The sequence below is a fragment of the Aythya marila genome (assembly GCF_965140915.1).
Source record: "Aythya marila genome assembly, chromosome: 6".
Taxonomy (NCBI): Eukaryota; Metazoa; Chordata; class Aves; order Anseriformes; family Anatidae; genus Aythya; species Aythya marila.
This window is the reverse complement of record NC_139047.1, coordinates 22,080,123-22,092,775: the sequence shown is the minus strand read 5'-3', so window position 1 is coordinate 22,092,775 and position 12,653 is coordinate 22,080,123. Positions and strand designations below refer to the sequence as shown.

The 12,653-nt window shown below is 35.5% G+C and overlaps 1 protein-coding gene across 3 annotated transcripts in view; it reads left to right on the top strand.

Moving 5' to 3' along the window:
• SLC4A10 (solute carrier family 4 member 10) overlaps positions 1-12,653 on the top strand; it is a gene marked incomplete at its 5' end in the record, with an annotated part of 153,920 nt that overhangs the window by 114,140 nt on the left and 27,127 nt on the right. For all 3 annotated transcript variants that reach the window (XM_082762974.1, XM_082762975.1, XM_082762973.1), the window contains 6 exons: positions 1,252-1,339; positions 1,797-1,943; positions 2,911-3,011; positions 4,412-4,586; positions 4,787-4,920; positions 5,428-5,673. In XM_082762974.1, coding sequence (XP_082619100.1) covers positions 1,252-1,339; positions 1,797-1,943; positions 2,911-3,011; positions 4,412-4,586; positions 4,787-4,920; positions 5,428-5,673 — 891 coding nt within the window. The remainder of the gene's footprint in view (positions 1-1,251; positions 1,340-1,796; positions 1,944-2,910; positions 3,012-4,411; positions 4,587-4,786; positions 4,921-5,427; positions 5,674-12,653) is intronic.

Genomic DNA, 12,653 nt, shown 5'->3' with positions numbered 1-12,653 from the left:
GTCAGATAGTATTAGTGTAAAATAAATTTTGTTTAATTTGTAGTTACATTGGATATGACTTTTTTCATCTTCTCTGATTCATGCATATGTATAAGGGACATTGAGAGACTTAGCTTTGAAAAAACTTCCAAAGCCTTTCTCCATTTCTTCACTGCCTCTCCCAACCTCCCACTTGGCCTAAAGAAAATTAAGGAATGAAAAATTAAGAAAACTACTTTCAGTGAAAAGTTTGGTTTTAAAATAATTTAATAATATTAAACAGTCGATTTTTTTTTTTTTTTTTTTTTTTTTTTTTTTTTTTGCATTTAAGCAAACCTGGAAATTATTTCATTTGAACATATCCTATGCATGTTAGAGAACCCTAAGCACAGAGTAGAGGCTATCTAGAGCCTTCTTAATGGGAGAAAAAATGATTTTAGAATTATTTTTATTCAGAGGTAATTTCACTACCCTGATATTGCATTAATACTAACATATAATAAAGTAATAAAATTTAACAGAAACAATGAAGTAATTGGTTCTGTTAAATTAAGAGAACTAACATTAAATTTATGTTAGAGTTTTCTGTATTTAGATTATAACTGCATATATTTATTTTGTAAGATAAGGTTTCTTATGTAAGGAGGTTTTGATAGTCAAGTCTGACTGTGAAGCCTATGACATATTTCTGGAAGTTATTTTCACATTTTTTCTAAGTAGAGCTTCATGTTTAAATATGTATGTGAGGATCTTGAAGGATCCTCACATCCTTCTATCCTTCTATAAATAATATTTCATAGAATGGCTTGGGTTGAAAGGGACCTCAAAGATCATCAAGTTCCAACTGCCCTGCCATGGGCAGGGATGCCACCCACTAAATCAGGTTGCCCAAAGCCCCATCCAGCGTGGCCTTGAGCACCTCCAGGGATGGGGAATCCACAATTTCTTTTGGCAGCTTGTTCCAGTGCCTCACCACTCTCCATGTGAAGAATTTCCTCCTCACATCTAATCTAAATCTCCCCTATTTTTCCAGTTGCCGGGGATTTTGCCTCACTGCCATGACTTCTGAAATATGACATAGAATGTTTTTTCAACTACATCAGACAGTTCCCTTAGGGCCCTGGGATGCATGTTATTGGGCCCCAAAAACTTGTATCTGTGTTTGACAGAGTTTCTTCTAGTCCAATTTTAAATAAGTATTTCTGTAATGTATGTATGTATGTAGTTACTTGCATCCATCTGCCTTATACAATATTTTTATTCAACTTGCAGATTTTTGTTTATTCTTCTTGGACCATTGGGTAAAGGGCAACAATACCATGAGATTGGAAGATCAATTGCAACACTAATGACAGATGAGGTATTTTTATTCATGAGTTGGCTTTAGTAATTTTGTACTGACTGAAAAGGTATAATAGGGAACCTTGTGGTGACTGAAGAGGTGTAATAGGGAACCTGCAATATGTAATTGTCCGGTTGAAATCATGCACAAATAGATTTTAAGTTCATTTCATGGCCTAGATTATGTCCAGATTATGCTGCCATAAGAAGGTAACAAAATGAGAGACAAGAGTAACATGCAAGGGTATCTTCACAGATAGGATTCCACTTTTCACAGTTAATTTCCAGGGGTATAATTGAGTTTTAAATTCCTTGGAATATTTAGCACCAGTTTAGCTGAAACTGCTATGGAAACTACGTACCAGATTTTCTAGTCAGTTGGAGCTGAGACTTCAACTTCAGAAGAGTAGGGGCCATTGTGAAATATTTTATGGGTGTTCCTCTTCCCATCTCTTTCTCTTCTTTGTTTTTCACAGGTGTTCCATGATGTTGCTTACAAAGCAAAAGATCGCAATGACTTGGTGTCTGGAATTGATGAGTTTCTTGATCAAGTTACAGTTCTCCCTCCTGGAGAATGGGACCCAACAATTCGAATAGAGCCACCTAAAAATGTTCCCTCTCAGGTTTGTACATTGTAAAAAGTACTTTTAAAGGTTGTGATGAAATGAAGTTTTGCTGAGTAGAATTAAGTCTCATTAATTTAGCATTTAGCAAAATCATTATATAGACATTTTGCATTCTTTCTGTTGGTTACTTTGCTTAAAGAGAACTGTTGTCTTGAAAACATAATATAGTGATGACAGTCCGTGCAGTTCAATGCTAGGTCTGTCCTGAATAAAGACAGATGGATCTTAAAATTGAGGAGTAAGTGGTTATAAGTGTCTTTGATCATCACAAACAGCCATGGTTTGCTTTTGTTCTAAGCTTATGGTATCCTAGTTTTCTGAAACAAAAAGACAAACACAAATATTCCATTGCATGTGAGTGTATATCCTCCTACAGGTGCAGTTTTCCTCAGAAGATGATTCAAACAAGCAGAAAAGGTTATGAAAAAGGAATCCCTTTTTTCTTGATGGCTTTTTTATAGTATGACATGATTGAGTCTAATTACTCAGCATGGATTGTTACTGAACAGTGACTGTTCACAAAGATTTTCCATCGTTTATCTATTCTCCCATTCTTTGATGACAGTTCTAATCCATTTTGAATTTTGCTGTGTATTTCAGACATATAGTGTAAGATTTGTTACTCATAGTTCTTGTCAATAGTTGCTGCTGGTTATGCTAAGTTGCTAGTGAAGTCAAAATGCAATGACCAGGTAAGAATAAGAAATGATCAAAGCAGTCTGCCGTGCTGTTCTTAAAAATACTTTCTGATAATAGGATTTTCTTCGATCAATTCTTTAAATTTCTTTTAGGTCACAGTTCCTTCTACTATTTCTGGTTACAGAACTGTTTATGAAGAGGTTATGTTGGTGAATCTAACAATAAAATTTGGATGTTTAGTCTTTCAACTCTCAAAGTCTATTTTCTTTACCAAAATTGTGTTTGGTTGTAAACAGCTAAGAAAAGTATCTTTTCCTTCTGGTAGGAGAAGCGTAAGATCCCAGGGGTGCCAAATGGGACTGCAGCCCATGGGGATCCAGAACAACCTGGAGGGCACTCTGGACCAGAATTGCAACGCACTGGAAAGTTAGTGAAATTATATTCAAAATTTTAAGTGTACTAACTGGTATACTTTCAAAGACAAAATAATGGTCCAATTCCCTCTTAAGTAACTAGCTTGGCATATGATTTTTTTTTTTTTGAGGCCTTATTCCTGATTTGCATACCATGTAGTTGAAAAAGATAATACTTGCTACTTTGTAGAGAGGACAAGAGGAATTAAATTTTCACATTGTATTTACTGCAAGCTCCATTCTTGATTATTTATAAAGGTCAGACTGCTGTTAAAATTAGTTAACATTTCTTATTTCTGTTTGAAGGAAAAGTTGGAAATGGTCTTGTCACATATATTACGAATGCTTACAACTATTTTGTTGTTGAATTTTCTGGGTTGTGCAGTAGCACTTTTTTTTTGCCTCAGTAAGCCCTGGTATATGAGACTATAATTCTGTGGTGGCTACAGCACACACACATCTGAGGGAAGAATTTGTTCGAAGGAATAATTATATTCTCTTGTCTAATATGGTGTAGTGTAAGCCCATCAGCTATCAGGAGTTACCATAGTGCAGCATCATCATGCTGGTAGCTGTACATTAGACATTTCCTTTTCTTTGCTGCCTCTTGATAATTAACTGTCATTCCTACCTACACAAGGCTAAACATGCAGTGTTGCTGTACACAGTGCAGCAGAGGTGTGTAATGGTCAGTCTGTCTGTAAGTCATTCTTCTTCTGGTGAATCTGTTATTGTAAGCTTGAAGGATCATTTTAGTATTTTGGAGCAGGTAACACTTTGTCTCCCCGCTTTACCTCAGCACCATCTGATACGGTGTGCATATGAGAAAAAGAGCATTGTGGGATATTTGTTTTAACTTTGTTGTTTATTGTAATGGACTGTCCCTAAATATTTCATCGTATTTAGCGTAGCGTAAATGACAAAATATGACAATTCTTGTTCTTGGAAAGTTATGGCCTAGATTTAATTCTGTTACCAAGTGTATGTAGGAAGAGGTTCTCAAATAGAGAATGTGATGTGCTCTACATGTAGAAGTGTGGGCAAATGGGCACTGTAGTAGCTCTCTCATTAAAGAAATGCAAAGAATTATTTCACAAAAATACTAGAGTTGTATGCGTGGGAACTAACAACTGTTCAGAAGTTGGGTCTGGGTGATTACATGAAAATTTTAAAAACAGAACCATGCAAATTATTTTGTTTTAAAAACAATTTCTTATTTTGTTTTAAAAACAATTTCCTAGTTAAAGTTACCAGAACAAAGTTCCCAGAAACTTTCTTCTGGGGAGAAGGATGAATTACAAGGGGATGTATCACTTGATGAAGGGAGCATAGCTTCTCTGCAGCTACTAAGGAATATTATGGAAAAAAGTTCAGTAAACTTTTAAAATTAGTTTTCTCTCTTTTATTTTTTAGATTTTTTGGAGGATTGATTTTAGATATAAAAAGAAAAGCTCCGTTCTTCTGGAGTGACTTCAGGGATGCTCTCAGTCTACAGTGTCTGGCATCATTTTTATTTCTCTACTGTGCTTGCATGTCTCCTGTCATCACATTTGGTGGTCTACTAGGAGAAGCAACTGAAGGTCGTATAGTATGTGTTAAATCTGAACTTTCAAAACAAACTTACATTTGTAGGTTTGTGGTTAGTATTTTTTTTATTATTACTGTTGTTGCATGAGGGTGCAACCTTTAAAATACTTGTGTTTCAGTGTTTAGAAGATGACAAATCAATATGTTGCTAAAAGAACCTGATTGAAAATTTATAGACACTTCAATCTGTATCATTTTCAGAGTGCAATAGAATCGCTGTTTGGAGCATCCATGACTGGAATTGCCTACTCTCTCTTTGGTGGACAGCCCCTCACTATACTTGGCAGCACAGGACCAGTATTAGTGTTTGAAAAGATCTTATTCAAATTTTGCAAGTAAGTGGAGTAGAGCTATTTAAAATTTCAAACATTTTTAAATGAAATGGCTAACTGTGTATGTCCAAATAACATTTATGGAATCCTTATATGCAAGGTAAAGACTTACTCCACTGACTTATTTGTACTCAAACATGTTTGAGATGGGTGAGATCATGATATGCATCATTGCTAAGGTGTTTTTGGGTAAAATTAGAAACATTGATCACCAAATTCCAAGATCTGAAGAAATAAGATCAGGAATTTGTTTTGGAGTGGACTGCTTAGGCTTTTGGAGACTGAAAATTATTCAGTGACTGTGAGAAGTCTATTGTTGGTAATGCAAAAAGGGTGGGTTGGTTCTGCTCCCCGCCCTCCTACCTGCTCCTTGCCTTTCCTCTGCTGCCCCCCAAGCTGTATCCAAAATAAACCCATCCCTAGGAAAAACAATTTTGGACCTGCCTCTTCTACATCTCGGAAACTGTGGCTGAACAGAAGTTAAACTGTATTTATTTATTTTTTCTTTAGAGAGTATGGATTGTCATACCTTTCTCTGAGAGCTAGCATTGGACTGTGGACTGCAATCCTGTGCATCATCCTTGTTGCAACTGATGCAAGCTCCCTAGTCTGCTATATTACACGGTTTACTGAAGAAGCTTTTGCTTCTCTTATCTGCATCATTTTCATTTATGAGGCCTTAGAGAAGCTATTTCATCTCAGTGAAACATACCCAATCAACATGCATAATGATTTGGATCTTCTGACTAAATACTCGTAAGTACGATTTCTTCTCTTACCACTGGGGTTTTTTCATGGGTGATGATGTTTCTGATGTCTAGTGCACAGCAGGAAAAGTTTGCAGTAGTTGTGAATTTAACGTGTAGAAGCCATTGAGTTAGACATGATTCTGGCAAATGGAAGTAGTCATTACTAGAGGTATCAAACTCTAATCTTAAGTAAAAAATATCTTGACTTGGAGTTTTGGAAGGGTTACATGCGTGAAAGTTGGGAGTCCTACAATAAAAGAGAATCTCAGAGCAACCTCAGCTTTAGGTTTTTATTGACATTTTTATTTAATCAGGTGCAACTCAATGAACTTCTAGTATAACTTTGTACTGGTGCTTCATAATATTTTATTGAGCATTCAGGCATATTTTTATATCATATTTATCTGTTTTTTTCTTCAAATTGAGATATTCACCTATATAAAAATTTGATGTACCTCCCTTTATTTTAGACTCCATGGCAGCTAAGGTTCAATCTCCGAGAACTGGAGAGGATTCAGAGTTGTTAGGTGCTTCTCAGAAGTGATTGATTTTGTCATAATCAATTTGTTCTTAATAAGGTTTTTAATATGACTCCATTTAAGCACCTGTGCTTTACTATGTTTGACAAGGTTTGACGAGTGGTTTTTTGATTAGGAGTGTTAATAAAGGACAAGATCCTAATCTGGTTTGAGGCCAATTAAGCCTAGTCACCCCAGCAACTAAAATGTCATTAAAAAGCATTTTGGGAGAAGATCCGCCCCCAGAAATGTCTTTGTTATTCCAGTGAACCCATTTGAACCCTCTGCATGAGCAGGGTGGGGCCCAAAAGAAACAATGCTTGAACAGTGCCACGTCTTCTGTTCAGTGGAAAAACAGGAGTGTCTCAAACAAATGTCTCATTTGCATTGTAAGCTGAGAAAAACAAAACACAGCAACAGAGAAAATATGTTGTCATCACTAGTAAAATAGGTAGTAGAACCTGAATCTGAGTGTGCATATCTTAATATAAAGAACAAGTTAAAATATAGAAACTGTAGTTAGTTCTGCTGTGACATGCTCTGTCATCATGCAGAAAAATAGTATTTTTCTCTAAGAGTTTAATTGGTAGACAAAGAAATCTTAGTTTGAAGAGAAGGCAGTAAACATCAAGAATAGACCATGAATGCAGTTAGATTATATCCTGATCTCGTTTAACTTAATGAAGTTGATATTTTACTCTAAAGAGCCTTATATAGAACAGTATTTGTGGATTTTCTTTTCCTATACCACTTCAAAGTAGCTGTTGCGGAGGGAAACAGAATAAAATGTTCTCACATTGTTTTGACAAACAGATGTTGAAATACTATACAAAGACAAAATTTTATTCAGAAACCATTTAGCAAGCAGATCTTAGATGTTAAAATATGTAATGAAAAACAAAAATAGGGATGTTATGTATCCATTGTAAGCTGGTTTTATTTGTTTTTAGCTGCAAATCTATTTGAGATTTCAGAAAGGTAAATTAACAGTCTTGCTTTGTATAGGGGTACAGTGATAGGTATCTCTACATTTTATGATAAAGTTTTATCATTCTCCTCCTTAGATTTAAAATCAATGTATTTGTTTTTATTTAAAATCCCATTCACTGATCAGAATGCCAAAATGATTTTTGATGAGTGCTCTTTACTCGCTGCCTGTTGTTAGTAACTGTCTTTGAATACAGAACATGCAGAGCGGGCACGCACTCACACACATACACACACACACACAAGAAAAAAAAAAAGAAAAAAGGCAGCAATTGTCACCCTCCAATTGAAGCTATTGACCTGTCCTATAGTGTTGGAATACCAGCCTAAAAGTTTTAGAGCTTTCCAAATGCAATTACTGAAGGACAAGCATCTTCCAGATGTTTGTTGACTACTGCCTGATGATTTCAAGCTAATACATAAGTATCTTGATCAAAATTGTATGATAAAATGGTCATGTACAATTATTTATAGGGTTATCATTTCAAACGTATATTCTCAGTTATTCATTCACCCTGAATAGTGCAAATAAATTGACTTCTCAGCTCTTACATTATCTCAGCACTTACAGCATCTGTTATATCTTCTACTTGCAGCAACAGCCTATTTATTACTAATATTATGACCATGGCAACTGACCCCTCTAATGTCAAAACGAGTAGCTGTAGGCATAATTATAGGCAGCATAGTTCTTAAGAGATGTGGCTTATATATTTTTTACATTAAACCTGATTGTTGGAGACATCAGTATGCATATTGATTATCTTGCATCTAATTCACTGTCTGCTCTGCTGTCTAAGAGCCCATCTGCTTGTTCCAAGGATCTGTGCACTGAACATTGCGAAGTGGTAATTCCAGCCTCTTCTGTTCCCTCCCCTCCCCTCCACCATGGTTTGTCTTAGTTCTTCAGAACTGGCCCCAAAAACTGGGAGAGCTGAAAGATATGCTGTGTTGGAGCATTTGCACCTCAGCTGTCCAAATTACCAGTGCATTCACAAAACGCTGGGTGCATCCTGAACTCGACAAGTCTGCAGCACAGATATGTGCATATTACTCTGTCCAGACACATTGTCCATTTGCCCAGGACGTGAAGGTATCTCAATTATCATTTGCATGTGATCATCACAAGATAAAAAATAAACAATTCAAATTTCAAAAATTCCTGAGTAAAAAAGACCTGTCAGTGGAAATGTCGATATAACTGTACCTATATTGCTGAGGCTAACATTTGATTTTTGCAAGTCATGTTTGGTCCTTGAAAAACTGAATTTTACATTCCTTGATGTATCTGGAGTGTGTGAACACCCAGCAAATTAACTGTCTCTGTGATATACAGTGTTTGATAGCGATGATGATTCATCTAGCTAATACTGTGATTTTTTTTTCCCTTTCTTTAAATATTCTGGGAAAAAACAAACCAAAAAAATTTTTGAGGGAAATAAAATTCTAATTAACAAAAATCATAGAACTTACATTGTTACATGATTGCTTTTTCATTCAAATACCAAGTGCGGTTTTCTCAAATGTTACAATCATGGAATGGTTTGGGTTGGAAGGGATTTTAAAGATCATCTAATTCCATGTCCCCTGCCATGGGGACACCTTCTGCTAGACCAGATTGCTCAAGGCTGCATTCAAGTCGGCCTTGAACACCTCCAGGGACGGGGTATCCACAGCTTCTGTGGGCAGCCTGTTCCAGTCTTTCACTCTCATAGTAAAGAATTTATTCTTTAAATATCTATTTGAAACCTACCTTTTTTTTTTTTTTTGGTTTAAAACCTTTACTACTTGTCCTATCCCTGACAAAGAGCCCCTCCCCAGCTTTCCTGTAGGCCCACTTGAGGTACTAGAAGACTGCTATAAGGTCTCCATGGAGCCCTGTGGTGCAGTCAGAGAAGCTTACTGGCAGAGCTTGAAACCTTACTGAGTTTGAAAATAAAAGCATTACAGTTTTTAAAAATTATATGCTTAATACTTTCTTTTGGTTCAAGAATTTTTTAAATGGGTTGCCTGATGTGTTTAAATAATTCCAAAAGCACTTAACCTATTTGGACCGAGACATTATGAAGGTAAAACAAGTATACAACTTTTCAAAAAGGAAGTTAGTTAAAATACAAACAGTCTGGAATATGATTTCAAAATAACGTTCAAGGAAAACAAACATTCAGTCTAGCAAATCAGAGTCAGCACCGTAGTTCAATTATGTTACAGGGGCATTTTTCCTAAGTTTCAGAGCTGTATTCCTTCAAATTTCATCTGAAAAAAAGCCATCATAGTCCATTTGCTTCCAGGTAAATGGAAAGACCTCATCTTCCTTTCTTCAAGGAAAAATCTCTCCCTTCATTCCATATTCCAAAGGCCAACAGTGTTTTCTTAATAGTCTGGTTCCTTCAGCACACATTGCCAGGAGGAGTTCAAGGGACTGATTTCATTTCCCTCACTGTTAAAACTGATTTTCCCTTTTCAGCATATTTGTAAACATTTTCATCTGATGCCAGCCTTTTCCTTGCACCCAGTTTACCAGTGAAAATGGGTGCAGAAAGTTACTGTTGCTGCTATGGTTCCTTCTGCATAGACAGCCAGGAACAGCTTTGGCTTACCCTCAGGACCTGTTTGAATAACTCCACATGTCTTTATCAATTCCAGAAAGATCCATAAGTTCCAGAAGGATCTTACTAGAAGACAAGTAAGCTCAAAAACTTACTTGAAGTAAAAATCTCAGTTTTGTGGACTTGAATTTGGGGACTTTCATGAGAAATGAGAAGACTTTTCTACAGCATCTGACTCCAGTCCTATTTGTAGTTCAAATGGGTAGCAGACTTGAACTGAAACTGGTCCTGTCCTTAAAGGACCAGCATACTCTGTTACAGAAGCTAATTAGTATCTGCTGTTTTGCTAATTAAAACAGCTGTTTGCATTTTTTATCTTTGGGGATTTTAAAGACAAGTTTTTAATTGTTAGTAAAGCCTTGGCAGTTCTTTAATTAGCAATGGGTGAACTTCAAAAGGTTGAGCAACTCATTTCTCTTTGGATGCTTTGCCAAAGCTTATGTAAATCTTTATCTCAAATCTGCAATTCTGTACTAGAAAACTCAGGTTATACTGTAAAATTCCTGTTTTCTGTATTCTCACTGTTGTCTACTAAAAACAAAAGAAGATAAATAGGTCAGGGTAATGAATATATTTGAAGCTTTGGTCTAAGCTGTGGCCTAGCCCTTCTCCTGTATCATGTGGCCTTTCTAAGGATGCTCTGATGTCCATAGGTTTGCATCCCAGTATTGTTGCCTTTGTCTTGGTGAAGAAATGACTTTGACTCAGGAAAAGTCATTGGTGTGCTGCTAGTATCATCTTTTGGAGTACTAGAAAGACAAAGAAAACATTTTAAATGGTTTGTATTTCAAACAGATTGTAACCATATTTCAAGTGAGAAAGACGTATTTTGGGTGGGTTTGACTTCTGTCATAAACAATCTCCATTGCAGGATTTTGATAGAAAAGACTTCACTACATTCTCCTCTTACATTTAAGAGCATAGAAATCATTACTAGTATCTGCCATAATAAACCTTAGAAGACTATAAAAAGAGCATTTAGAACAGCTTTGTTTTATTTTTTATTAGATTGCACATACCCAAATATTTGAAAATCAGCTCAAATTCCTCCTAAAAGTATTCTTATTTATTATTTTACAACTTTAGGTAGAATATATTATTTTTGTACAGAATCCTATCAAATTCAAAAAGACAAAAGTATCTTTTGTTGCATGATCTAATGAGCGAATAACTAGTCCTGATGCACTTTTTACTCTTTCTCTTTGTTATGTTTGTTTGTTACTTTGCATTAAAATGTTGGTCATGATCCTCAGATGATCTTTCAGGAAAATCTGGTTAACTTTTTCTTAAAGTGCCATCTTTAGACTATAGGTAATAAGGACTTAAGAACTAGATCAAAAAAAAGGACAAAGGCAACCTGATTTTCAGTTTGCTGCTGAGGTGCAGTTTTTTTTCCCTTAAGATGCATTTTTTAAAGGAATTTAAATACAGTAGCTGTAGTGTTTGTTAAATGAAATATGCGTATTTTTTGGTCTGGGCTTTCTATTTTTTCTTTCTTAGTATTTTTTTTTTTTTTTTTTTTTACTGTGACCTTTTTGTATTTGTCATGCCATTAGCATTTGTAGGTTGGCATAGCAACTCTTTTATTTCTGCATTCTCCTCCTCCTGCTTTTTCCTACTCCCATAGCAAATATATCTCCAGTTAGTGAATTCTGTCTGTAACACCAATGCACATCAGTTTTAATGTGTACGTTAAATATTGCTAGGAAAGGAGACCTCTGTTACTGAGTAGATCGAAAATAGAGGTTCTCAAAAGGAAAACAAAATGAAAATCCTGGATGAAAATAATGAGATTTAGAAAACAATCCAGTATTCTTTAAAAGACAAACATTTTAAGATAGCTGTCTATGAATACAGAAGATAAACTATTTCTCTGAGCAAGGTTCAGATCTGGGGACTTTATATACCTTCTGTTTTTTTATCAATCCTTTTTTTCAGAGAGGTAGATTCATGTTGTTTTTAATAATTCTTTACCAGAAGTTACTCAATTATTAACAGATTACATTGAATAATTTTAAAGTGATTTCTTGGCATAGTAATATGCATATTACAATCTGTCTTGGTATTGACATGCACTTAAGAATTAGGAGTAGAAAATCCCACTCTGATGTAATTAAGGAGCCAAGATCATGTCAATCTCAGTATCTTTTGCAGGCTATAGAAAACCATTGCTTCTAGAAGTCATTGTGAAGATCAGCTTTGTGCATACCACTATCTGCACAAACAAGCTTTAAATCTTTCTATATATATATATAGAGAGAGAGAGAATATATTGATATTAATCAAATACATTATTACTGGATGAAAATTACATTCTTCTTTGTATTCCTTGAATTGCAGGTGGAATGAGTAGTCACTAATGATGAGCACATGGGATTCTCATTGGGATCCCAAACATACCATTGAATTCCAGTTCATGTAATGATTTCTTTGTAGTCAGATATGAATATAGATTTCCTTCCCCCATTTGTAACTTTTTTTCCCCTACAGTTAAGTAACTGTGCGGTATCCTCTGTTTCTTCCCCTAAGAATGTCCCTCTTCTACCCAGAACCATGCTACTGTCATCACCATTTTTTAGTGCTGGTTCTCTTCTGCTTCCTAACAAATCCTGGAATCCAGAAATAATTTTGCTTTATTCCAGGACTTCCCTATCTCTCCTCAACCCAACTGACTTGTTTTATTTTCTCCTTCTGTTGAGTCCAGTAGGTGCTCACCTAGCTTCATTCTTTCCTATTCCCTACACCCTCTGCTTTGGAATAGGATCTCTGTGTTAAGTAATTCTGCATGGCAATCATCTGGTCTATACAATGTTGTCTTAATCTGGAAAAAAATATGTACAATCCTTGGATTACATCTACAGTATTTGTAAATT